General features: G+C 37.0%; 1 protein-coding gene across 6 annotated transcripts in view; it reads left to right on the forward strand.

Annotated features, from left to right (window-relative positions):
• LOC113051808 (unconventional myosin-IXa-like) overlaps positions 1-26269 on the forward strand; it is a 121342-nt gene that overhangs the window by 19234 nt on the left and 75839 nt on the right. For all 6 annotated transcript variants that reach the window (XM_026215909.1, XM_026215910.1, XM_026215912.1 and 3 more), the window contains exon 2: positions 11986-12900. In XM_026215909.1, coding sequence (XP_026071694.1) covers positions 12058-12900 — 843 coding nt within the window. In that variant the 5' untranslated portion in view covers positions 11986-12057. The remainder of the gene's footprint in view (positions 1-11985; positions 12901-26269) is intronic.

Here is a 26269-nt window from a genome sequence, read left to right on the forward strand (position 1 = left end):
AGGCTGCATTTATTTTATACAATAGAAACTATTGTATAATAGTAATTTTGTTTTAAAATTAAAACAAAAGCTGAATTTGGTTGATTGAAAGAATGACTTCTGAAGTATCATGTAGTACTGAAAACTGAAGGGAATTTGCCATCGCAGGATTAAATTCCATTTTAAAGTGTATTTTAGAAAAGAAGATTTTATAGTTATTTTATAGTTTGTAACCGTATTTCACAGTATTGCTGTCTCTACTGTATTTTTGATTAAATGAAAAAGGGGAAGTCATGGCCTAATGGTTAGAGAGTTTGACTCCTAACATAAATGGCTGCCATCTGCTCCGGTGTGTGTTCACTGCTGTGTGTGTGCACTTTGGATGGGTTAAATGCAGAGCACGATTTCTGAGTACGGGTCGCCATACTTGGCTGTATGTTACAGCACTTGAATGAAGACTTGGTGAGCCTAAAAGTCTTAATCTTAATTACAAAATCGTAATTACTCAGAACCTTTGACTGGTAGTGTATATTTAAGTATTTTTATGCCTGAATTTAAGGAAACGTAAAAAGTCAGATGCTTGTTTTAATGGGAATGACATTAAAGGTACAATTTGTAATATATTTGCAGTAAAATATCCAAAAACCACTAGGCTAGTGTTATATATTTTGTCCAGTTCATTACTAACAATATCTCTAATGTTTTTAACTAATTCCCATTCTAAACAGTGACATGGGGCAGTGCAGTCGTCTGTCAATGACGTTAGTTACCCTTTGTTACTGCCTTTACTGACGTAGAAACCACATGACAACAGTGTCGTGGACAAATGCGGAAGTAGTGTCTAGTGTCCAGCGAAACACTAGCTTGCTTCAAGCAGTTCCTTATTTACTACTACTTGCACGTTTTATGGTGGATTTTGTTACTTACTTATGGAACATAATTACTGCTTACCATCTGCCGCTGGTTCTGTCGACAAGGACAGCTCCCGTAAATGTAAGTGCAAGGGCCAACCAAATGACCCAAGAAGAGTTTGGGACAAGAGAAGACGCATCGCGAGGACGCGTCTGATCGCGTCTTTGCATTCGTTAAATCTATGATTTATCTTTCCATCTGATTGATGGCCGTCAGCGGTTGGGTAGAAGACAACAAATCCCATCATTCCACGCTCTTTCTTAGCATCATCAAACCAGAGATTGGTATTGTTTTGGTAGTGCGCCCTCTCGTGGCAGGTCCTACAACCTGTACCTTTAATCAACATTATGAATATTGAAATCATTCTAATTAGCTCTTTATATTGAGATGTCTATAAGGGGCTGTGCGTTTTAATCGAAATCGAAATAAAATCACGATTTGAGTGTGCGCGATTCCTAAATCGCTTTATTGCACGATTTTCCGCAGCCCCGACACCAATCAGGATGCAGCGCACCTAAGTGGAGTGCGAGAACAGAGCAGACTGGGGATACGCCTAACTCCAGGTTCACACACTCTGACTGTGATGCGTAGCCTTTTTTTTCGAGTCCATGTTAACGGATCAGAACGTTCACACTGCACGTGGTAAAAAGATGAGAACAGAAAAGGTTATAAATAGAAAGGTGCGAAAACAGGTTGAGCGAGAGGAGACATAATCTGTACAGATTAATCTGTATAATCTGAGTTTTATACAGTCTATAATCTGAGCACTCGCATCTTGTTTTGTTAACCGAGCAAAAGAAATCTGCGTGCGAGCGGATAGATTCGGGCTCGTGCATTATTTTAGTGTGCTTTCGCATTTCAATAATGCGCTCTCGTTGTTGCTTCTGAACCGCGTACTTACTGTATACTTACTGTATAGACACTGCAGACGGAGTACGTGTGAACCTTGGGCAATAAATATATTGGGCAAAACATATAACACCTGAGGCACTGCTACAATGAGCTTTATGACCAATGCATGGCAAAAAAAAACGTCCCTGAACACAGGTTTTTTTTTATTTTTTTATTATAATTTTTTGCCATATGTCTAGATTTTGTTTGCCATCTTAGTGATTATTTTGACTTAGGTCTGTTCTAGAGACATGTTACAACTTTTTATAAAGCTCTAATTGGTTTTCTTTTGGAAATTTATACTGAATGCATTTATGACTGTAAAACATGCTTGTGTGTTTCAAAATCGTGATTAAAATCGAAATCGCGAAATTGATCAAAAAATCGTGATAGGTTTTTTTTGTCCATATCGCACAGCTCTAATGTCTATCACTGATTTTCAAAAGGGTGATATATATTCTTTCAAGTCTGTTTAAAATCAGAGTGAGATGACCACAATCATTTCACACAACTAGCTGTCTATGACAGCAAATAGGATACATGCTTCTTAGAAATTGTCTAGACAAGGTCATTGCCGCCTCTTAGTGTGGCTAGCTGTAGGCGAGATCTGCAAGTAGCCCAGGCTCTCATCTCTGAACATGAGTGGCTGTTAGACTGCAGACCTGGCCTGTAATTACACAGACATTTGTGAGTGGAGTATGTCCATGGGGCGAGTTGGTGCCTGAACTGGTATGCCCTCCCAGGCCTCTTTTACCCCTCTACCCCTGTCATAAATCAAAGGGCCAGCTGCCATCGGCTCATTATCTGTGTAATTATCTCATCCTGCAGTCCTCCTTTATCTCTAAGACAGTCTGTGCCTCACTGCCCTCACCTGGTCCTTTCCCACACAGACCCCTGCATGATCCGAGTCTCCTCTTCTATTGTAGAGCTTCTCATCCTGTGCCTCTGCACGTCCCTCTATTGTTACTGATCGGTATAATCGTGTTTTTTAATTGGTATTTTAATGAGTTTCTTGCATTACCACTTTTAGAAAAATAAAAACTCTCTCCAGCATGAAAATTCTGTCATGTTCTTAAGTCCTGCAAGGATATATACACATATAAACTGCAGTATTATGATCCTCAAACCTTCAAAAAGAGTTATTTATGAAAATGTCCAGGCTGCTCTTTTAAATACAGTGAAAGTGGATGGTGACCACAGATCCAAGCATCATAAAAGTAGTGCACTGTTAGGAGTCTTCTACTGGAAACCAATAGCTGTGTGATAAACTAACTGAAATTTAAACCATTATTCATTGAAATTTTTTCTTCCTTTTGTTGCACACTACTTTATTGTTACATACAATTAAGAATTTAAATTTTAAATTAAAGGTTTTTGGTTAAAATACATCAGTAATACAACAATAGGATTTTTTTAGTATTATTTTTAAAGCTTTTTCTTGTCTTGCAAAAGTAATTTTCTGAAAAGTGGGTACATTGGACTACTGAGGTTGTCAGGGACATTAAACCTCAAGCTAAACAGGAAAACTCATCTAATCACTTGTCAGCTTTCACAGCCTTGCTGTGTTTATTATCACACTCTTGAAAACTGTTCGAACTCAAACTTTCAGAGAAAAGACTGGAAGAGTTGTCAGAAGATTAATGGTGGTGATGTTGGAGTAATGTGACCATGGTGTAGTTAGTTTAAAGCCTTTGTTTAACTTCTGGAGATTGTATTTAGGCTTCAGAAAAATTCAACATTTTTGTCAAGGTAACTACAGAAATAGGTCATTGTTGCAGAACTCTGTGACATGATGAGAAGTACGGACATCGAGAGGGGTAAGGTGCCCCAATGATTTTTTTAAATTGTTACCCTGATCACTCTTATATTATTAATATTTCAGTACATTCTGTGAAATGTTTCTTATTTTTTAGGGTAAACAATTCTTTTAAAGAGCGCTTCAGCTGGATGACTTCTAGATTGTATATATGTCTTGGATGTTGTGTAAGAGCTTCTCAAAAGCAATGGATGTTTTCCCTCACTTTCTGTTCAGTATATTTTCCCTTGTGTCTTTATTCTTGGCTGTAGTCCTATGAAACAGTCCCTTCCTTTACTTTGAAACATGTTTGTTTTGCAACATTATATCTTAGCCTATTACCAGCAATAATAAACCCAAGCCCAGAGGCAGTGAACATACTGAGATTATGAATGTTTGTCCACTGCATTTTTGAGGGTTTGTCCCAGTGATGGTTTTTGTGTGTTTAAAAGTGTGATTTCCTCTTTCCTGCTCTCTCAGAACATTATTGACTCATACAGTGACTTCTTGTGAATGCAGCAGAACGTAAGCTTGTATGTTCAGGCACGAACACTTGGTCCTCCATGCCTCATTAGTCCCTTTTTCTACTTCATACATACTTCAGGCTCAATGCTTTCTGTGGATCGGCCAGTGCTGAGATCATATGCTCTTATTGTATAGACATTCTTGCCTCCATAATCAGGGATAGCTGCTCCAGGAACCCTGCAAAAGATCTCAAGCAGTGTTAAGTTTCGGAACAAAGGGTCTGTTTGACTAATTGACTTGCAGTCCAATAGACGTGGCAGTGCTGTTTGAATGGAGCTCTGTCTCCAAGTGTCCAGCAAATGAGTCACTGAGCTGGTCGTGGAGGATGGTTTGGAGTTTCTTCTAGGTTCACCGCACAGAACAGTAGGTCATAACTTAGCCCACACGGAAATAACTTTTTGTATATCTTATGATAAAGTCTCCAGCTCATATTCCACTTGAGTTTTTTTCTTTGTTTGTAATAGTGCAACAGTGCTCGCCACTTCTTCAGTAGCCTTGGTTCCAGAAGAGTTTTTCCGAGGTGTTTGAAAAATGGCAAAAAGACAAAGGTTGTTTACTTAACAGTTTCAGTGAGGGAATGAACTACATTCCCATGAAGCACTTTGAATGACATATATGGATATGGATAAATATTAAACTGTTGATTTCAGAATCAGAATGAATCAGAATCAGAATGAGCTTTATTGCCAGGTATGTTTACACATACGAGGAATTTGTTTTCGTGACAGAATTTAATTGTGTGTGTACTGTAGAAGCAAAAATATTATACATTTATTGCAAAAGATGCATGTAATAGACAAATATTTATAATATATTATTAGGGCCGGGACTCGATTAAAAAAATTAATCTAATTAATTAGAGGCTTTGTAATTAATTAATCGAAATTAATCGCATTTTAATCGCATATAAATATTTGACCTGAGAACAGTGAGAAGTAATTTTTTTTCACATGGATTTATTGTATACCATTGAATAATGACTGAATACATAAGCTTAAGCAACAAAATAGTTTATTTTTGTTCAACCAAGTCTAGCAGACCAGTGCAATTTTTGCCATGAAGTGTAGCAATAGCATATTCAGAAACAATTTAGAAATAGTACATTTCAGAAATTCAGGTAGCTTATAGGTGCTGGAACCTTCTGTAAAGTGTTTTTTAAGTAAAACATAATACTGTCAATTACATTCAGAACATTGGAAACACTGACTATTAGAAAACATCTCTCTGTTGCTTCAGAGGCCATAACATACTAAGTCTAACTCTCAATAACCTTGGCCAAAACAATAAAGAGTTCAACATAAACTGCCAGTTGCACCAACAAAATAATACATAGTTCAACATAAAGTGTAAAGTCCATGCTAGCTGCTATATGTTTTGCGTTGAGGTGATACTTGAGGCTCGATGTGCTGCTGCGGCGAAATGCGAACGCTAGTTGGTGCTTCAGTATAATCGGTCCGCCGAAACGCGTCTAGTGAGAAACGTTCCGCGGTGCAAAAATAAGTTATAAAAAATGCGGGAAATTTTTTTCTGTAATTAATTAATCTTAATTAACGTGTTGTTTTTTGTTTAATTAATTAATCTCAATTAACGCGTTAAAGTCCCGGCCCTATATATTATACTAAGTGGTTAGAGTTTTGCAGTAATTTACTTTGTTTAATTTTTCTGATTAATAGATATTTCTTTGAAGAATCATGAGTAATGCAGTTTTTCACTTGGAGTCGTTAAAAACGATCGTTTGAAAAATATGTTGAAATGATTCAGGCTGTTGGCTTCAACAGAAGCATACTGTAAAATTGTTCTTTAACAGCCTCATAGCACATGGCTTTAAAAGTTATCACCAAAAGTCAATTTATATTAACTTTTTTACTATTCTAATTATTGATTCTCATTTAGGGCTGCACGATATTGGGAAAAAATGACATTGCGTTATTTAATTTTTCTGCGATATGAAATCTAATCAAATTTTTTCTTATAAACAAAAATGGGATGAGCACACTTACATTCTCATTTTAAATGATTCAAACATCGACACCATCGTGTCACTTGATTAATATGCGCGAGGGAGAGAGAGCAAGACCGTGCTAGTGTTGTTTGAAGACGGTGAGTGTGTGGCCGGGGCTCGCTCTCTCTCTCTCTCTCTCTCTCTCTCTCCACGAATCAAATTCGTCAAGTGCCGGGGAGCATCTAGCCCGTACAGTTAATGAATAACGGATCAACTACGACAGCCTACATCGCACATCATGCGATGTGACTATCGTAGATTCGTACATCGCGATATCGATGCTTAAACGACACATCGTCCAGCCCTATTCTCATTATATTCTTTTTAATGTGATAGTTACGTACTATATTAAATGGTACAAAAATAGGCTTCATTTTCTTTAAAATATAAATTGCATGTTATATTTGTTTGGGTCCCAGAAGCCTCCAGTTTCCCCAGCCAGACTCATCCACCGTCCATGACAACACTTCTCATGCATTCTCAAGGACATGCTTCAAAAAGTCCTCAGTGTTTCACATTTGATAAAGATTGGTTACAAAGGATTGCAAATTCCTGCAGAGAGATTCACACTCTTGATCACATGCCGAAACTTTCATGGTCCGCATCAAGTTGTTTTGTTCAAGAATGCCCTGCTGATATTGAAGGGAAGATTATAGAACATCTTAGCCCAGTTTGTCAGCCTCAAAATGTCTGGTACGTCTACTATGTGACCTAACCTGTGTTTGTTTGGGAAAACAAGCGTATCCTCTCCTTTCTTGGAATTTCTTAAGTATGTGGTTCCTTTTTGACTAGATCAAGTTTGTGAAGTGTGAAGTTCCTGATGTCCTCATCCTGTAACCATTAGTTGATTGAGCAACATGGACCTGGGAGCCGAATCTTCCTCTAAATCTGTTGCTATCCTTTAAGTAGTGTGCTGACCATCTGCTCTGCTGTGAGGTCCCCAGATCCTTGGAGAGCTCAACAAAGTGCACCTCTAATACTCTCCTTATGGTTCTTTATGCAATCTGGTTAGGCATTACACCCTTCACCGATCTGGGCATTAGTGTTTGTGCATGCATGTTCATTTTAATGCTGTGTTGAAAGCCAGAAATCAGAAAGTAGGATGTAGTGTTTGATGTAGTTTATTCAGAGTGTTAAATGTTTGACACATCCGTTAATTACTGTTATTATTAGGGCCGGGACTCGATTAAAAAAATTAATCTAATTAATTAGAGGCTTTGTAATTAATTAATCGAAATTAATCGCATTTTAATCGCATATAAATATTTGACCTGAGAACAGTGAGATGTAATTTTTTTTCACATGGATTTATAGTATACCATTGAATAATGACTGAATACATAAGCTTAAGCAACAAAATATTGTTTATTTTTGTTCAACCAAGTCTAGCAGACCAGTGCAATTTTTGCCATGAAGTGTAGCAACAGCATATTTAGAAACAATTTAGAAATAGTACATTTCAGAAATTCAGGTAGCTTATAGGTGCTGGAACCTTCTGTAAAGTGTTTTTTTTTTTTTTTTTTTTTAAGTAAAACACAATACTGTCAATTACATTCAGAACATTGGAAACACTGACTATTAGAAAACATCTCTCTGTTGCTTCAGAGGCCATAACATACTAAGTCCAACTCTCAACAACCTTGGCCAAAACAATAAAGAGTTCAACATAAACTGTTGCACCAACAAAATAATACATAGTTCAACATAAAATGTAAAGTCCACGCTAGCTGCTATATGTTTTGCGTTGAGGTGATACTTGAGGCTCGATGTGCTGCAGTGATATGCGAAGCGAACGCTAGTTGGTGCTTCAGTATAATCGGTCCCGCCGAAACTCATCCAGTGAGAAACGTTCCGCGGTGCAAAAATAAGTTATTAAAAATGCGGGATTTTTTTTTCTGTAATTAATTAATCTTAGTTAACACGTTATTTTTTGTGTAATTAATTAATCTCAATTAACGCGTTAAAGTCCCGGCCCTAGTTATTATATAATAATAATAATGAATAATATACAATTCACTATATATATGACACAATGCAGTATGCACACTATGCACAAGATGTTTTTAAAGTATTAGATTTAAATATTTTAATTCTGTGTCAAATCTTACTTAAAAGTAAAATTAAATTAAAAATACTTTAGAAAGATGGCAGCATCATCATTTTATGTTATTGAAAGATTGGTAGGTCTGTTAGTAGAATCAGTTGATTTTAGCAATCCTTGTTGCATCATATGTTAATAGTGACCATTCAGTATGTGAAAAAGCACTTTTTTTCTAAAGATTTGTATGCCTTTAAATCAAGGTGATTTAGTTTCAGAGATGAGTGTCTCAGTGTGGCCCATAAGTTAATTAAGTTGTAAAATTGCACACATTTTCAGTGGTCAAAAACCAAATGTGGGTCAGAGCTGTTTCTTTTAAAGAAGGAGGTCTGAAGAACAAAAAATGAAAACTAGAAATGTATCTTGCTTCCCTCTATCAAAGCAACTGCGACTAACACAAAAATGCTTTTTTTGTTTGTTTTTTTGCCTGTAACTCAATAAATATTCAATGTCTCAGTATTATTTTAATTAAATGTGAAGAAACTTTTACTTGGTGTCTTCAACTTTACCCATTTAAAAAGGCCCAAAACTTAACTTCAATCGCTTTTAACATCTCAAACATTTTGATTAGAAATGTCAAGTAATAGAATTTATTTGCTGGATGATGACTGCGCACTTCTTCAGGTTATGTGACAACACTGTAGAATTGTTTGCATTTTGCATGCTTTTCACTTGCGGTTAAAAAGGTATGATGTGAACTGTACAGTACACCAAAAGCTGTATGCTAGTATTCCTAAACATAACCAGTGTATTGGAAACCAGCTATAGAATGATCTGTTAGTTTTGCCATAAAACTCTCTGCTCTCCATTTCCTTAACAGCTATTTTTCCTCAAACGGTATCCAAAAATTCTACTTGAACAAGTCTTGGACTGCAGTTCAGCCCTAAAACAATCCTGATGTCTAAATACAAGCCCATTGCTCATCCAACACAGATTGTTTGCTATAGCAGTAACGTTACTATAGAGGACTGAACAGAGACCTCAGTGAGACCTGTCTCTGCACCTGAGAGCGCTGGCTGGACTCCAGATATCAGTCTCAGTCGCACAAGAGGGAGGCTCATTGACTCCTGATGAGAGACGGGGACCAGCAGACAGGAGCCACATTGACCTCACAAGCACAAATAAATAAAGCCCTGCTCCTGAACGGGCTCCTGTATTGAAACACCCAAGGCTGTTAGTGTTTGAGTTGTTGTTTCAAAGATAGCCTGTGCCCTCAGCTGAAATAACACATCAGATTGTGTGAAGACTGAAGGTATAGGCTTGATTTGTTTAGCTTCAAACAAATGCAGGTCTGTGGGTGTTATTTCAGGAAATTAAATTGTTTGTTGGGCATTATAACCTAGTCAGATATTTTATGTTAAACATTGACATTTATTGAACGTTTATAGCAATTTAACGAAGCAACAACCATGTTTTTATTTTGTGTCAGTGTACACAGTGCTTCAGTAATGAATAGTAACCCTCGGAGACTATTCAGGCATTATTAAGTGAATGGTTGTGAATCAAGTTATTGTGTCTGTTAGAGAAGGTGGCAGCTGGTGATTTTGGCAGCCGGCTGAATTTCTGTGCTCTGTTGAGAGCAGATAGTGACCCAGTGTGTGTTGACGCACAGATCTGCCCATTCTTGATGGTAACTCCCAAATCGGTCTGTTTTGATCACTTAAAAACTGTAGCTAATCATTTAAAATGTTCAGTTTGTAAGTCTTACTGTTAATCGCTGACTTAATCAGTTTGCCCTTGCTAAAAGAGAAAATGTCTATGGAAATTCTGAATATCCAGAAATTCGGACAGAAATGCATGTTTTTCAATGTCTGCAAATTCATAGCGAGTTTGAAGGAAGATGAAAAAAAGACTGCATGCATACTAGTGATGCAAAGTTGTTTTATAATCGGTGTTTTTCACTTCAGAATGCATCGCTGTTATGAAAATTGCTAATTCAAATATCCCTGAAATGCTGTTATATCTTGTTGAGGCCCACAAAATAATTGTTTATTCGTAGAATTTGGCATTTAAAAAAAACAGTAACTGGTTAAGTAGAAAAATATGACTTAAAATAAGAAAATTATGAATATCTGTAAAAGAAAAATAAGTAAATATTTGTTAAACTGATTTTTGGTCCTTCTTAAATGCTAATAGTGTGCAATACAAGTATGGTTACAGATATATCATGCATCCTTAGGAATTAAACTTGTTGCTTGTGTAATTTGTTTAAATTAGTATTGCATCAGTGATATATTTGCTTTTGATAGATAATTCTACATTTCCAATAAGCATATTTTGTTAGTGCCAAGGGTGTCTACAGTCTACAGGGGTTGGTCAATGAAACTGAAAACTTATTTTTACCACAGTAATTTATTACTATGATGTAGTCAGAGCATTCTTTTGCTGCCAGGAGAGCAGCAGTTTGTCTTAGGAATGACAGATACAAATCCTGAGCTGAGTGTTTTTGAGCCATTCCTCTTGTAGAACAGTCGCCAGATCACTGCGTGACGCTGACTCGCTCGTCTAAGACACCCCAAACTGGTTCAATAATATTCAGATCTGGTGAATGTGCAAGCCATTAGAGATGTTTACCTTCACTTTCATGTTTGTCTAACCACTCTTGCTGTGTATATCGGTGCATTATCATTCATACATGGCATCACCTCTAGGGTATAATATTTGAACTATTGAGTGCGCATGGTCCTCCAGAATGGTTTGATTGCACAATAGGGAATGGTATGATATTGCAGCACAAAACGTGACTGATCCACCCCCATGCTTCACACTGGGTACTTAGCAGTCTGGGTGGGTAAGCCTTTTCTGGGGCTTCTCCACACAGACTGTGACGGTGGACTCATCAGAGGGGAATACTTGTTTCATTTTTTTCACAGGCCAAGATTTGCACTGCTGAAACTGACATGTGGCATTGGCATGAATGACCGAATGTTTGGCTCTAGCAGCGATGTGAATATTGACTCTGTGGAGCTCCCAACAGTTTTGGTGGAAACTTTTGATTTGAGGTGCATATTTAATTCTGCAGTGAGTTGGGCAGCTGTGGTTTTATGATTTTGGATATTATTCGTGTTAGTACCCAGACATGCCTTTCCGACAACTTCCTCATGCGTTGACCGTTACTCCTGCTGGATGTGGTTCATACTCAGTGTACTTTGTGTTGGTATGAAGACATTACCCTGGATACCATGGCTCCGGATACACCTCAAAGACTTGCTGTCCTGATCACAGACATACCAACAATTCGGGCTCTTCTGATCTCATATGTCTCTCATTAATTTGTGAGGGTTCTAGTATTTTTTGTTGAGCTTTGCTGTTGCTCTGTTAATTCAACCTTCACAATCTGCTCTTCCTGATGCAATGTGAAATCAGTGGAGAATGGCCACCAGGCTACGCATATAGCAAAAATCCTCCGATATTATATTGGCAAGTGTTTTAGTTTCATTGTTCCACCTTTCATTAGGCTTACAATACTTTTGGGAGATGCAGCCCATACAGATTAATTGGGCAATATTTTGAGATCAGCTGATAACTTTGCAGGATTGATTAACTTTTTTAACAGCAGTGTTAGTTTCAACGTTTAGTGACAGCTTTGTTAGTGCATAGGAACAATTGTGTAGTAAATATTATGTACAATTACTGTTCAACAACTTATTGTGTTGTCTCTTATAATGTAAATCTGATTCAGATATCATCCACTTTGCTCTGTAGATATTGGTATCAGCCATTTAAAAACCCAGCTGAACATTAATAGTTATTTTTTCATTTCTTTCTCTGTTTCTCTGACAGTTGTAATGTCTTGAAGTACCCGGCCCATTTGAAGGAAGTACAGTGAGTGCTAATGGAAACTTCTGCTCCAATATGAGTGTTCATGATGTTGGCGGGAGAAGACGCTTTGAGGACTCTGAGTTCACCCTGCGCATCTACCCAGGGGTCATCGCTGAGGGCACCATCTACTGCCCCATCACCGCCCGTAAGATCACTTCGGCTGCGGAGGTCATCGAGCAAGTCATTGATCGGCTCAAGCTAGATCGGACGAAATGTTACGTCCTGGCAGAAGTGAAGGAGTTCGGCGGGGAAGAATGGATCCTCAACCCCACCGACTGTCCCGTCCAGCGCATGATGCTGTGGCCTCGCATGGCCTTGGAGAACCGCTTCAGCAGCGAGGACTACCGATTCCTGCTGCGAGAGAAAAACCTTGATGGCTCCATCCACTATGGCAACTTGCAGATGTGGCTGCAGGTCACGGAAGAGCGGCGGCGCATGGTGGAGCGGGGCTTCCTGCCGCAGCCCTTACCGAAAGACTTTGATGACCTTTGTAACCTGCCGGATCTCAACGAAAAGACTCTGCTGGACAACCTGCGCAATCGCTTCAAGCAGGAGAAGATCTACACCTATGTGGGCAGTATCCTAATAGTCATCAACCCCTTCAAGTTCCTCCCTATCTATAACCCCAAGTTTGTCAAGATGTACGATAATCACCAGCTGGGCAAGCTGGAGCCGCACATCTATGCGGTGGCGGATGTGGCCTACCATGCCATGCTGCAGAGTAAGCAGAATCAATGCATTGTTATTTCTGGAGAGAGTGGATCTGGCAAGACCCAAAGCACCAACTTCCTGATCCACCATCTAACGGCTCTAAGTCAGAAAGGCTTTGCTAGCGGAGTAGAGCAGATCATTCTGGGTGCTGGACCAGTGCTGGAGGTAAGAGCTGATTATATAAATTGAATATATCATGAGGTTGTTAGCAATGGTTTTATAGACCTTGGAATCATCTGAAAGCCTTGTCAAAGTTTATTAAAGGTTTATTAGGTTTTATTAATCTTATTTTGTTCAAAAACTGACCCACATTGGTTTCCAAGCCATTTGTGAAAAATGAACACCATTAAAGACAATAAAGATTCATGCAAAAACAAAAACCCTTTATTGAATGTAGTAGATTTTGTCACAGACAAGAAAATATAGGATATATGAGTTTTTTTTTTTTTTGATTATGCCAATATGACACACTTTTTTTTCAAACTTAGCTACAAAGTCGCACACACACACACAACTACTTTTAGTGGTTATTTGCACACTATGGTGCGAATAACTACAAGTATAAATAGTAGTTAACATTATTTGTACTTAGTGTAAGTAGTATTTATTGCGGTTTGTGCTTCTGCTGCCTTAGTATGTCTGGTTCTCCTGGGGGAGTAAAATTAGTTTCTCACATTACCTTTGCTGCAACAGTCTAGTAATTGAGATCAAAAAAAAAAAAAAATACTAACAACCAAAAACAACCTTTGACACATTTTTTTCACTGTGAAACTCAACTGGATTTCCTTGCTTTCTTAAATTGAGTAAACATTGAGTCTCGAATTTCACACACACACACACACACACAACCCTATTCTTAGCAGTTTTTCAAAATGTAGATTTTTTGAAAATTTCATGGAAACCAGTTTGTGGGCGCCAACACAAGTCCTAACAAAAAATGTACATTTGTGACCCTAAATGGAAAAATATTTGCAAAAATCACAAAATACTCAGTTAAACCACTATTTGAAGCAGTTCAAAAATTGACTTTGGGTTAGAATGATCCGAACCCCACAGGAAGGTTACTGTTGCTTTTCATCAATTAATAGGTTTGAGCTTAGACCTGATCTTTATTAAACCTTACGTTCTGTCGTAACTCAGTCTGACGTGTCGAGACATTCTGTCGGTTGCTTGGCCGCTGTTCCTGTCATGTCACGCTTGGTATCTGTATATTAAATACCAAATACGTATGTGGCTGGCTGTGATTGTGTTAGTACATGCAGCATTTTCCGTTTCAGTCTGAACAGAAAAACTTGTCACGCCAACGTGTCATTTGTCTTGGTGAGCCTTTTGAATCCTGAAGCATTACCTTTGAGGTCTGAGAGCCATTCTCACTTGGGCCTGTGTTTGAAATACTCAACGTCACACCTTTAATAAACCAAGATATTGTGTTGTGTGCAGTTGTCACATTCTTTGATTTGCTTCAAGTTTTGTGGGTTTTGTAACCTAGATAACCCCTTTGAGTGATGACAGTTTAGAAAGGCATACAGTAGGTCATGCGATACAATGCGATAGCCGAAAGAATGGCTTTTAAAGCTGCTCTTGTGGATTCCAGTGATGCCAGTAATTCCACACCAAGAAGCACATGATGCTGTTTTGATAACATTATCAAAGTTACTGTTGTTAGTGCGTTTCTGTGTGTAGTTTACTGGAAGGGTGTTTTGTTACTGGAGGAATGAAAGGTTAAAAGTCAGAATCAAAAGAATTTGTTTGCAGGCATTTATTAAAGTGTACTTCAACCATAAGAGGCCATGATAAAATCAATGCAATGGCCTCTTGTAGCATAATCCTTTGTCATGTTGTTGTCGGCATTTTGTTTTAGACACTAATGTGCAATAAATAAGTATATTCATTATTATTAATAATTACAGAAAACATAAACCTCTTTCTTCCAAGTAATATAGTTCATTATTTGGCAAGACTGTAGATGCAAAGCTTCACTAATGTAGTTACTATTAATGTTCCACTGATGCTGCTTCAATCAGGCTTTAGTTATATAAGTGTTTTCCGTGGTCTGTTTTGAGATTTAACACTGTTTAAGATTTTTGATCTCAAAAATCTAAATATTTATTGGTTCAACTAAAGTGACAGTGTCAAAATATTCACATAAGTTAATTGAGCCGACTGACATTTTTGACCTTTCATAGGGAAGGGATACATGTAGTTATAATGAATTAAAATCTTGTCACCATTGTTAAATTCTTTCTTCTGTGGAACATACAAGGAAATGTTTAGCGGGATGCCTGAGGTTCTTTGTTTATACAAGACTGGATCATTCAAGCTCCAAGAAGAAGAAAACTACATTTCTAGATTCATATTCTGGTTTCATATTCAAAATCAAAACAGACTAGTGATTGACAGCTTCCAGTTAGCTTCATTGTATGGTAAAGAACAGCTTGAACATTCTGCTTAACATCTTCTTCTGTGCTCCGTGGAGGAAAGAAAGTAAAATAGATTTAAACTACTCAAGGGTGAGTAAATGATGACAGAATTGTGTTTTTTTTTTTTTTTCGGCTGAGACATATTGGAAAAATTTTATGTAATTGTTACTACATCAAATTTTAAGGAGACACTTTCTCATTAAAACTTTTGTGGCACAATTCCTGATGGCAGGCCTTCTTGCACGGCACATGTGCAATATCTCACTTCTTACTAGTACGCAATGAACTGAAGTTGTTGTGTCCAATTAGTGAGACACCTAAAATGTGCAGTGCATGCTGGTTGAAATGGAATTGTATTTTTCTATTTCAATCTAATACACTTGATATAATCCAAATTTTTTGACTTGCCGTCCACATGCTTCCGAAAGGCTAATGTTTAAGCATATGGGTTAATGGCCAACCATCTGGCACAATTGACTGGCTCTTGAGTGGAGAGGATGGGCTTTAATTGTTTGTAGAGTGAGATTGTGGATCTGCTCATTACTGATTAATGCAGAGCGTGTGGATTAGCCGAGCACACAGGTCTCTTCTTCTTTATTCACATGGAGGTGACACATCTGTCATTCTTTCTAATGACAAGACTGCCAGTTTATACACACACTCATTGCCTGAAGCTCTTTAAGTGCAAGGGAGTTAAGGCTGCTGTACAAGTGTGTAGTATTAATGTTTTAATGAATTTGTCCGAAATGAGTGATACCTAAAATTAGGTGGCTTGTCGAGATGTATTACTTTAAGTTATAATGAGTATTAATAATAAGATGTATTACTTTTTCCCATGGACCTACACTGAAGGTGGAGAACCTAAACATATTTCGACCTAGTACCTTACCTTGAAGCACATTGATGTGATGCAGCCTGTTCTTCAAAGCCTATCACAGAAGTTAAGACGTTCATGTAGGGGTGGGAGATATCTCTATTTAAAATATATTGAGATATTTTTTAAACACGATATGGATTTTGACATATCGTATATATCAATATATTGTTTATATTTAATTCTGATTCCGCCACTTTGTTTGTTTGCCTTCTCTGTGCTGTGCTCGCCCCCGCTCATTTGCTCCCCTTGCGTGTACAGAACTAGTCAAAAAAAAAAAAAGGACAACTGGCTTCATTATATGCAGATACTTCAGTTTTAAGGCGACGCGCGAACAGCAGGCAGATGTCTACTGTAGGGTCCTATGATTTCTGCGATGCAGAAAACGCGCACGAAATCGCGGAATCCAGTCATAAAAACGGAATTTACAGTTTAACGTGAAATGTCACTGAACTTGTCCAATTTTGAATGAATTAATCAAAAGTAGGTCATTGCACTTACATCAAATCACGATATGGACTAATATCTGCAAATATTAAGCCGGAAAAGTCTATTTAAATATGAATCCTACATGTTCTGCGTGTCTGTGTTAATGAATGGCACAGAAGCGCAGCTTCCTTCATTAACTATACACACACTGAAGTGCGCGTGACGCTCGCGCTGATTTCATCATCTGTCGTCTCACTAAATTAGGACGTAAACGCATGAAGAACATCTCCAGAACTGCTCTGAGAGTCTCTTCATGAGCATCTGACCGTTTGATTTGAGTAAAACTAGCGTCATATATCACATCATAGACTGTTGGATCACATACACAGAACTGTAACGGTTCGTCAAAATAAAAGTATTTGCCAAAAATCTATTACTATGGTTAAGCAGAATGTACATAGCCCACTACTACTATTAAACTGAAACGAACATAATTTTTAAGGAATAATCACACAACATTTCTTCCATGTTTTATGTTTATTAGTAAATCACCTTTGTTTACCAAAAAAATTTAGTGTGCTGAATTTTAAATAATTAATAAATTAAATGAATGTTTTAAAGATAAATTAAATGAATGTTTTATGCCTTCATTTGATAACCAGAAAAATGTAAATACACAGAATTTCTGAAGGGAAAAAAACATTTCACATAAGGCTATTTTAAGAATTTTTTTAAACTAATTAAGTTGTTTTTATGCATTTAAAACACAGAATTAGGTAACATTAAAACATATGGTGAAGAAAAAAATAAAATGTTTCATAGGGCCCTAAACATAATATTTGGCATATTTGTTTTTGCAGTAGTTTTTGGGGGGTTATTTTTCCTGTAATGATATCGAGATATATATCGTATATCGAGATATAGCAAAATATGTCGAGATATAGTTTCTGCTCCATATCGCCCAGCCCTACGTTCATGTATTTGGAAATGGCAGTAAAGGGTTGCCTGGCGGTACCAGTGTCAGAGCTTTAATTTGTACACCACTTTCTTATTTTTAGTTGGCTTTTGTAATTGGTATAATCTTCTCCGAAGCTTAACGTTTCTGCTCGAGTGAGAATATCCGTTTCAAAGACTCATCTCATGCTGGCTTTCTGCCAGAGCAGTAGCACTGATAGTTGGGAGTCTGTGTTATGAGTTGGCTAATATGTAGTGAGGATTATTCATCCAACAAACCTTCTGCTGTCATGTTAAAGAGTTGTTGACTCAGTGCCTGGGATTTGTGCACTGCTGGTATCTTTAGTCATAGAAATGTTGCATTGTATTGCTTCAGATGGTTAGTAAAGACTTCAGTTTCATTATTCAGAAATTTCAGTTGTAGCCAGTAGTCACACAATGGGCCTCTGTCAGTTCTTCATTATAGCCTCCATTATAGATGTTGTTTGACATTGACATTTTGAACAGCTTTAGCATAGGGCAGTTTGGTTCCTGATGTCAGTTTTTGGAAATGATGAAGTTGATTTCAGTTTAAGTCAAAGTATTTTTATTGATTCTTTGAAAAAAGAGAGTTGAGGCGAGATAAACAGTGCAATTATAATAGATATAAAGTATTTTTTATATTTTGTTGTTTAACTCTGTCTGTGATATCATTGAGTTTTGATTGTGATTTGATTCTGTATTTTTTAACGATTTTTGATGTTTTGAAAGAGCGACAGAATTCAAAAATTCACTCGTTTTTTGCTTTTGGTGTGAGAGCGCAAACCTACAAAAGTGACTGTGAATGAATCCGAATAATTAGTGTGGTGTCAAATAGATGAATCAAAATCTCCTCTTAGAACTGAATGATGGAATCAGAAATACAGAATATGTTTGAAAGCATCATCTTATGTTTCGAAAGGTTTCAGTTTTTGTCCTAATAGTACGTTTGAAAAAGTTTCCATAATTATTTTTGCTGTTTGGACTTCTGGTTTGAAAGTAGTTACATTTTCTGGCCGTTTTCTCTGATGTCATTTTCTACAGTCCAGTTTTTGCAATATGCAAACCTTGGCACAATCCTCAGCTCTGTAGTTTACTTGAGTAATTCAGTGGGTTTAAAGGTATTTGTGTGATTGTGTGACGGTGTGTGTGAGGTAAGGGTCTCTGGGAGTTTGGCAAGCTGCTTGGGTTTGTTTCCAGGCCAAAGTGAGGCTTGGTGTTTTTCAGTCCAATAGAAACATTCCTGCTAGAGCCATATAAGAGTCAGCCCGGGTCACAGCATGGCCGTTCCTCCTCAGCTGACTGTAATCAATCTTTAATACCTACTGTCATTAGTCTTAATGCGCTACTGGGATTGTTGTGAATTACTGCTAGCACTGGGTGGGGCGGCAGAGTTTGGGGGATTTACTGTATGTTAGTATTCATCATCCTGGCAGAGATGTTCTGGTATGTATTAAAGCCAACAGTATCTTGATCGTTTCTATTTTTTTCATATAAAAATTGTCTGAGCTTTATGAAGCTTCAATAAAAATAAAGTCCATTTTTTAAAGAGTCAAATTATGTTGATGTGAAATAATCTGAAAGTATTATATAGAAAATATACTATATGTAGTGACCAAAAAAAAGGGTCATAATTTTTGAATATTTATTGTATCATGTAGATATTGCTTGGTTGCCTTCAGGTATGTCCAATCAATAAATGCAATAAATATTTGTAAGAAATCTTGTTGTCTCAAATGTAAATTGAACACAGATTTCATCAAAATTAGACTGAATCTTCATGACATTCTCCACAGATGTGATTTGAGCATGGCAGTGTGCAATGCCACCTCTCACATGCATGGCTTAGATTTGTCATGTTAGGGTCAAAGCCATGTGGGATCTTCAGTGGTAAGAGTGAAAGGGTTAATCCAGCTCTTTTGTGCTGCATCTGTCAAATCATTTAAAATCACTTTGAATCAGTCCTTCATCGAAAACACTGTGCGGTTCTGATAAATCCTTATCTGAAGAGCTGGGCATTGTCTAGTCTCACAGAGTCTTGACTATCTGTAAGAAGTCTGGTTCACATTGCTGCTGCTTCTGGACAGCCAATCAGATTGAAGATTGTTTTTTTAACCATTAACATCAACATTGTACTAGATTACTGTGTTCTGTAGTGGTTTACTAATATAATATAGTAGCTATTATTTGTTTTGAAGAATTTTGGTCCACTTATTTTCATGGTCAGTATGCAAGCTAACTCGAAAAGCAAGCTTACCAATGGACCCTTCTCACATTTCTGGGATTCTCAGGAGTGAAAGTAGAAGTCATAGTTGGGTCAACTTCTAAAGTAGTAGAAGTTTACTCTTAACTAAGTATTAACTGTGACTTTTGCAACAATAAACTCTTAATTACTGCTTATTAATAGATAGTAAAGTAGTTTTTAAGTTTAGGTGTGGGGTAGGATTAAGGGATCTAAAATATGGTCATGAGGACTAATAAACTAGTTATTCGAAACTAATTAATAGTGAGAATTGTTCCTTAAAATAAAGTGCAAATAAAATGGTTACTTTTTCATAATTTAACTGCATGGTAACGCACTTTTTTTATTACCGTAAATAAATAAATACAAATAAAATCAAATATATATATATATATATATATATATATATTTTTTTTTTTTTTTTTTTTTTTTAAGTTGCTAAATTTGCAGTGTTTATAACTGTGGAAATATGCCATCACAGTCTCTGAAAAATATCCATCCTGCTTGCATTCCCAGGCTTCTTGCATGCCTCTCCGCAGACCTTTGGTCCTGGTGTGGTTTCTCTCCAACACCAAAGACTGTCAGTTTCTCTCACTGCAGTAAATCTTGTCCACTTTGTGTGGTGCTTTCTTTACAGAAACTTTTCTTTTTTTCTTTCAAACATTCTGAAGAAACTTTGCTTGCATACAAGGAAAGAAGGAAATGGAAACACTGACCCTTGTAATCGGAATTGCTCATTGTAGGTCCGACAAAGAAAGTGGCCAATTATTAACTCCTTGAGCTCATTTGTTGTTGGCATGGTTTATTATTGTTGTAAAAGTTATTGTATTGCTGTTCAGATCGGTGCATGAATTGCATTGTTGAACGTTAGATAGTAAACACACTTTCCATGCCAATGAATGGCTTTCTTCTACTAACAGCTGTGCCTTATCTATATAAATCAATCAAGCTTTTCACACCATGTTTTGGAGTGAAGAGAACATGACTATGGTAATAGTTTTGATTTTGTGAATGGGGATGAAGGCTGGTATGAACCATGAGTTGGCTTTATATTGATTGTGTATATTGATGTGAGTTGTTTTTTTTCTTTTTTCTTTTCACACTGGAAGACATAAATCTCAATGTTAAAAGCATGCTCTATTTTATTGTACAATGTCTCATTTTAAGCTATTTTGTAGCCACAGGAACTTGTAAATTGCACTCATACCATTTAGGAAGGTCACATCCACATTCCAGCCATTTCAACACGTCGAAGTTAAAAATTATGATACAAATGTTTGCATAAAAAAAAAAAAACATTCTCCCATGATTTCCCCTCATTCCATTCCAGATTTATATAAGCGACTTAGTGTTATTCAGGCTATCAATTTTTACATATCATGTGTTCCCGGGGAATCGAACCCCCCCAACCTTGCGCTTGATAGCGCAATGCTCTACCAATTGAGCTACAGGAACACTATGCATGTTATGTTTTATTGCTAGACTAAAAAATGAATTCTTGTCTGCTTAGGACATAGTTTAAGATGTAATGTGCATTTAGATGCTGTTCAGATATCCATGTCAACTTTAACCAGCTCTTGTATGACACTTGTCATGTCATTTCCTGTGTGTTTATGGCCTCGAACCATATGAAGCACACTGTCAGTCAGAGGATCAGCATTACCATCCTGCTAAGAAGAAAGCTTTTGTCACTAAGGAATGTTGCCTGCGGTGTAACTGGTGTGACTTTTGAACTGTCCACAACAGTCATCAAAGAAACCGTAATGGTCCTTTTGTTGGTCCGATTCTTCTGTAGTGAGTTGTAGTGTACATTTCATGGGCATTTTACTCTTACGGTTTAATGCAGTGGTCACCAGTTAGGGGATGGCAGTGCAGATCCAGACCCAAACTTTTCTTGTACATTTCTTGTACATTTTTTTTCTTCATATTTTACCATGTAGTTCTGCACACTAGTTTAGTATGTTTTACATTAAACAAATATTTTGAGATTTTATATTAGATAAATCGGTATCATAAGGTTAGGAAGTATTTTCTATTTTATAGTTAAACCTCAAATTCACCTCAAAACAAAATGAAAGAAATTAATTAGGCTATATTTTGTTTTTATAAAATGAAGCCTATGAAGCCAAGGATGATCACAGTTTTGAACACATTTAATGTTTATTTTACAAGGAGGTATTAAATTGATCAAAAGTGACAGTAAAGACTTTTACGTTGTTCCTACTTTTTATTTCAAGTAAATGTTGTTTTGAAATTTCTATTCATTAAAGATAAATGTTAATGAATGTTAAAGATAAAAGATAAATCTCTATTATAAATTGAAAAAATATTAAGCAGCATGACCACTTTTAAAATTAATAATAAGAAATGTACGGTAAATTGTAATGAATATTCCCAAAAATGTTAGCTAAATTTTTACTATTTTTACTAATAAAACCATGGTTAATTTTCGTAAGGGTTGTTAGGGTTCCCTTGAAACATTCTTGTTGTGCTCTGTGCTATTTGCAGTGCTTTTTTTTTTTTTTTGTTATGTTGCGAATATTTGCAGCACATGTGTTGTCAAATTGATGAAGATGTTCTCGTAAATTGTTGGTGCTTTTTTTCTATTGTATTGTACTGTATTTTATTCTATTGTATGTATTTTAATTAAATACATCTATTCTAGGGTGTTGTTTGATTGTCTTTCTTTAGTCTTTTCATTCTTATTTTAGTCTGCCCTCAATACTATATACCTATATTTCTTTTATGCAGGAAGCATGAGTCAAAGATATGCTTCATAGTAATGTAGAAATGTTAAAGTGAAAAATATTTGCATATTGCGTTGTTTGCATTGGCGCTTGCTGTCAGATGTTTCCATACTGGTCACAGAGAGGCAGATACCTGTATTGCTCAGTATAACACTAGAGGGAATCCCTGTGTTTGTCTCATCATCACAGATAATCAGATTGGTCTCTTTTCTCAGTTACAAGTGGGATGTTTTACCAAAGTATGTTGGTTTCCCCCTCCCCCAGCAGGCAGCCGGGCCCATGTGATTAATGTGGGCTGTGTTTCTGGTCACCACCTGTTTCTTAGCAAGCAATAGCGCAAAGCTGTACTGTTTACAGTTTCAGACCACACTTATGCAATGTGTGGGCGCCCATTTATATTTAAAGAGATAGCATCCCCCAAAACCAAAAGTTTCTGTTGTTGTTTTCCCACCCTATGCTGTTCTCATGGAATATAGTGTTCTCCTAATATTACTAAAACAATAAATGTTTATAGAATGGAACAGCAGCTGTGAAATTCTTCGACATAACTTGTTTTTGTTCCACAGAAGTTTTTAAATAATGACAAATTTTTAAACATTTCATTCATGCTCAAATATGGTTAGATTTCAGCAGAAGAAATACGATTTTGAAATAAAAATCCTCTCATCATGTACTCAGCCTCCATGTCATTCCAAAACTGGACAACCTTTTTTTTTCCACTTCAGCATTGTTTTGTCTCTTTCTTTAGCTCCCTGCAATGAAGGTCATTGATGCCCATTGTTGGTTTTGACCCCATTGACTTTTATTGTACGGTCAAATTATTCGAAATATCAAAAACTGATATTAGAAAAGAGTAAGAAGTCTTCTTTGTATATACACTTTGCTCTTTAATAATTAGTTTAATACAACTCTGTGCAGCTCGCTGGATTTAATTTTGAGGGTAGCGCCCTGCTGTTCAGGGTAAATAGTAGGGATGCACGATATTGGATTTTGGCCGATATTCGATATGCCGATATTTTCAAAATAATTTTGGCCGATGCCGATACCGATATCGATATATATACAAATATATACTGATATATTTAAACTTTAATTTTACTGAAGAGAAATCCATGTATCTCTTCTGTACTGATTCTACCATAAATTTATTATTTTACAAATGTAGACAGACATTCACATCTGAAAAACAGGTCAATTATTTCACTTGGAGAATATCGGTTTGGCTCATCGGCAGAAATATTCATATCGGCCGATACCGATAATGGTCATTTTAAGCTTTTATCGGCCGATACCGATATTGTGCCGATATTATCGTGCATCCCTAGTAAATAGTTATGTTTCTGGTTGGGAAATGTTCCAAACTAAATCGTACTGGTCTGTACAGTTGGACAGATGTTTGTGTACATGATCCAGCCCTGCCCTGTGAAGCCTGATAACATGGCTTCTTTGGATTTCGAAGATATTTAAGGCTTTATAGGGATACAGTTGCCATTTTCTTTAGACTTTAAGCCATCTTGAGGATTTAGTTGTGTCTGATAAAGAACTGCAGAAGGAATCTTGCTAATTTAGTCAAATCAGCTGGTAAACCATGGGAGATTTATGATTCTGATATTATTGCCAGATTTATGGCCATCTGTTTTGGTGACACTCATTGGTGAAAAACTTTGAAAGTGCCACAAATCATGCGAGATGCATCATAATCTAATTTTGCAGAAATGTCGCCACAGGCAGTTCCAGGTCAAATCTGTCAACTCAGCCACCTTTTTGGATGGTCACAGTGCATTATGGGATTCCCTGCTTTACTGAAACTGCTGTTTTGAAAGCAAGACTCCCATTCTGCACTTAAAGATATTACTTTGAGTAGCTTTTTTCCCTTTATAGCTCTCTTTTAGGCCACTTTTTAAAAGCTGTGGGAGTCTTCCTTCCTGGTAAACTGCGCTCGCTTTGAGACATGTCAGGTAGACAGTTTATGGAGATCTGTGGTTTATTTTTCATCTCCTGTCCAATAGGGGCCATGTGCTACATTCCTGGATGTGTTTGGGAAGCTCCTCTTCACGTTCTGCTGGGGTCTGGTCTGGCTTTCTTCTTCCTGCTCCCACACGTGTTCACAGCCGTCAGGGTCTTCAGGCTGTAGCTACAGTTATCGTTTAAACAGTGCTGTAGTTTAAGACCACGGCAATCAATGAAGGAGCTCATTCCTGCTTAATGTGCTGCTGACTAATAGATGAGCAATGTTCTTTAAAACTCCCGTTTACATCCACCAGCACAGTGTTAACAACACACACACCCACACACACTTACACAGGGTGGGAATGGCTCACAGTTGCTTCTCTTCACTAGCACAGAGAAACACTAGAAACATACCTAATGTGTTTGACACTGTCGTTTAATCACTTGCACTTTCATTCATACATGACCGTTACCATGTTGTTTCAAACCTGTATAGCTTTCTTTCTTCTGTGGAACCCAAGAGAAGATATTTTGATGAACATGTTGTCTTGAAGCAAGAAAGTCTTACAAGTTTGACACGACATGAAGGGTATGTTTCATTTTTGGGTGAATTCTCTGTTCAAGGACTGTAATTCAGCATTTTTATTGTTCAGAGACTTTAAGCAGTTTATTTTACATTAAGATGTTCATTTAGACATTGTTTTGAATCAAAATCACTTGGCCTGGTGTTGGGTAACTTGACCCATGCATGAGCTGGACAAACCTGAAGAAACAAAATGTGTTACAGTTGTTATCAAGTCTTATTTGTGACTTGACATAATGAAGTTCAGACTTGATCTTTAGATATTTGATGAAGATTTTGGCCTGGAGATACAGTAGCTGCTACGTTTGCATTACTGAAAAATGAAGCTTCCAAGGGGTGTTATCATGATGGCAAAGTGTACTAACTTGCTTGCTTCTAAATTTACTTCATTGTAGTGGTGGAGAGCCTTACTATAGCATCTCAACAATATGGCTATTTTCATCATTTGACTGCAGTTTTGCATCGCCAAACCTTTGACTGTCGGCATAAGGTCTGACTGTCTTGTAAAGTGGCCTGTTATTAGGGTAAATGTAACTACATTTGTAAGACTCTGGCACAGTGCCAATGGAGTAGCATCTGGAGTGCCAATGGAGTGCCAATGGAGTAGGGACTTAGTTAAACATAGTATGTTTAACTAAGTCCCTCAAACACTTTTAGGTTTAAGTGTTGACTACTGTGACTGGTTTGCTCTTTTGCTGTACCAGCATCAGAGTCTGGGTGATGTAACAGTAGCCAGAAACAGAAGTGCACTGTGTAGTGGGATCACTGGGGTCAGGCTTGCCCTGGCACCAAACCAACATTGCATGCTCCAAGATGCTACTCCATTGGCACTGTGCCAGAGTCTTGCTCAAAAGCACATACTGGCATAACTCTGAGGACTCCACAGGTCCCATCTGTCTGCTGGTATAATAGAATGTCTCTGAATTATGACATTAACCGTGTTCAGCTGGTCCGTCCTGTTGGAAATTCTCATTGGTCAAGGGATTCCTACAGAGTGTGTTGCAGAAGTTAAAAAGTTATTTTATGCAAAAATGAAAGTACCTTCCATTGCTCGTCTTCATGTTGTTCCAAATCTATAAGACAACTTTAAAACACAAATTATTATTATTTAAAATATATGTATGAAACCTAAGATACATATTTTCCTCCATTAAAATGGCAGTTCATCAAAATGCTTCAAAAATGTAATAAATGTAATCATATGAATCAAGCATTAAATCCAAATCTTCTGAAGAACAGATGAACGTGATTAAGAGATTTAATATAGGTTTTTATTCATATAGAAATATGATCAATGCACATACTGTACATAGAGCT

Source organism: Carassius auratus, chromosome 32 (genome assembly GCF_003368295.1).
Source record: "Carassius auratus strain Wakin chromosome 32, ASM336829v1, whole genome shotgun sequence".
Taxonomy (NCBI): Eukaryota; Metazoa; Chordata; class Actinopteri; order Cypriniformes; family Cyprinidae; genus Carassius; species Carassius auratus.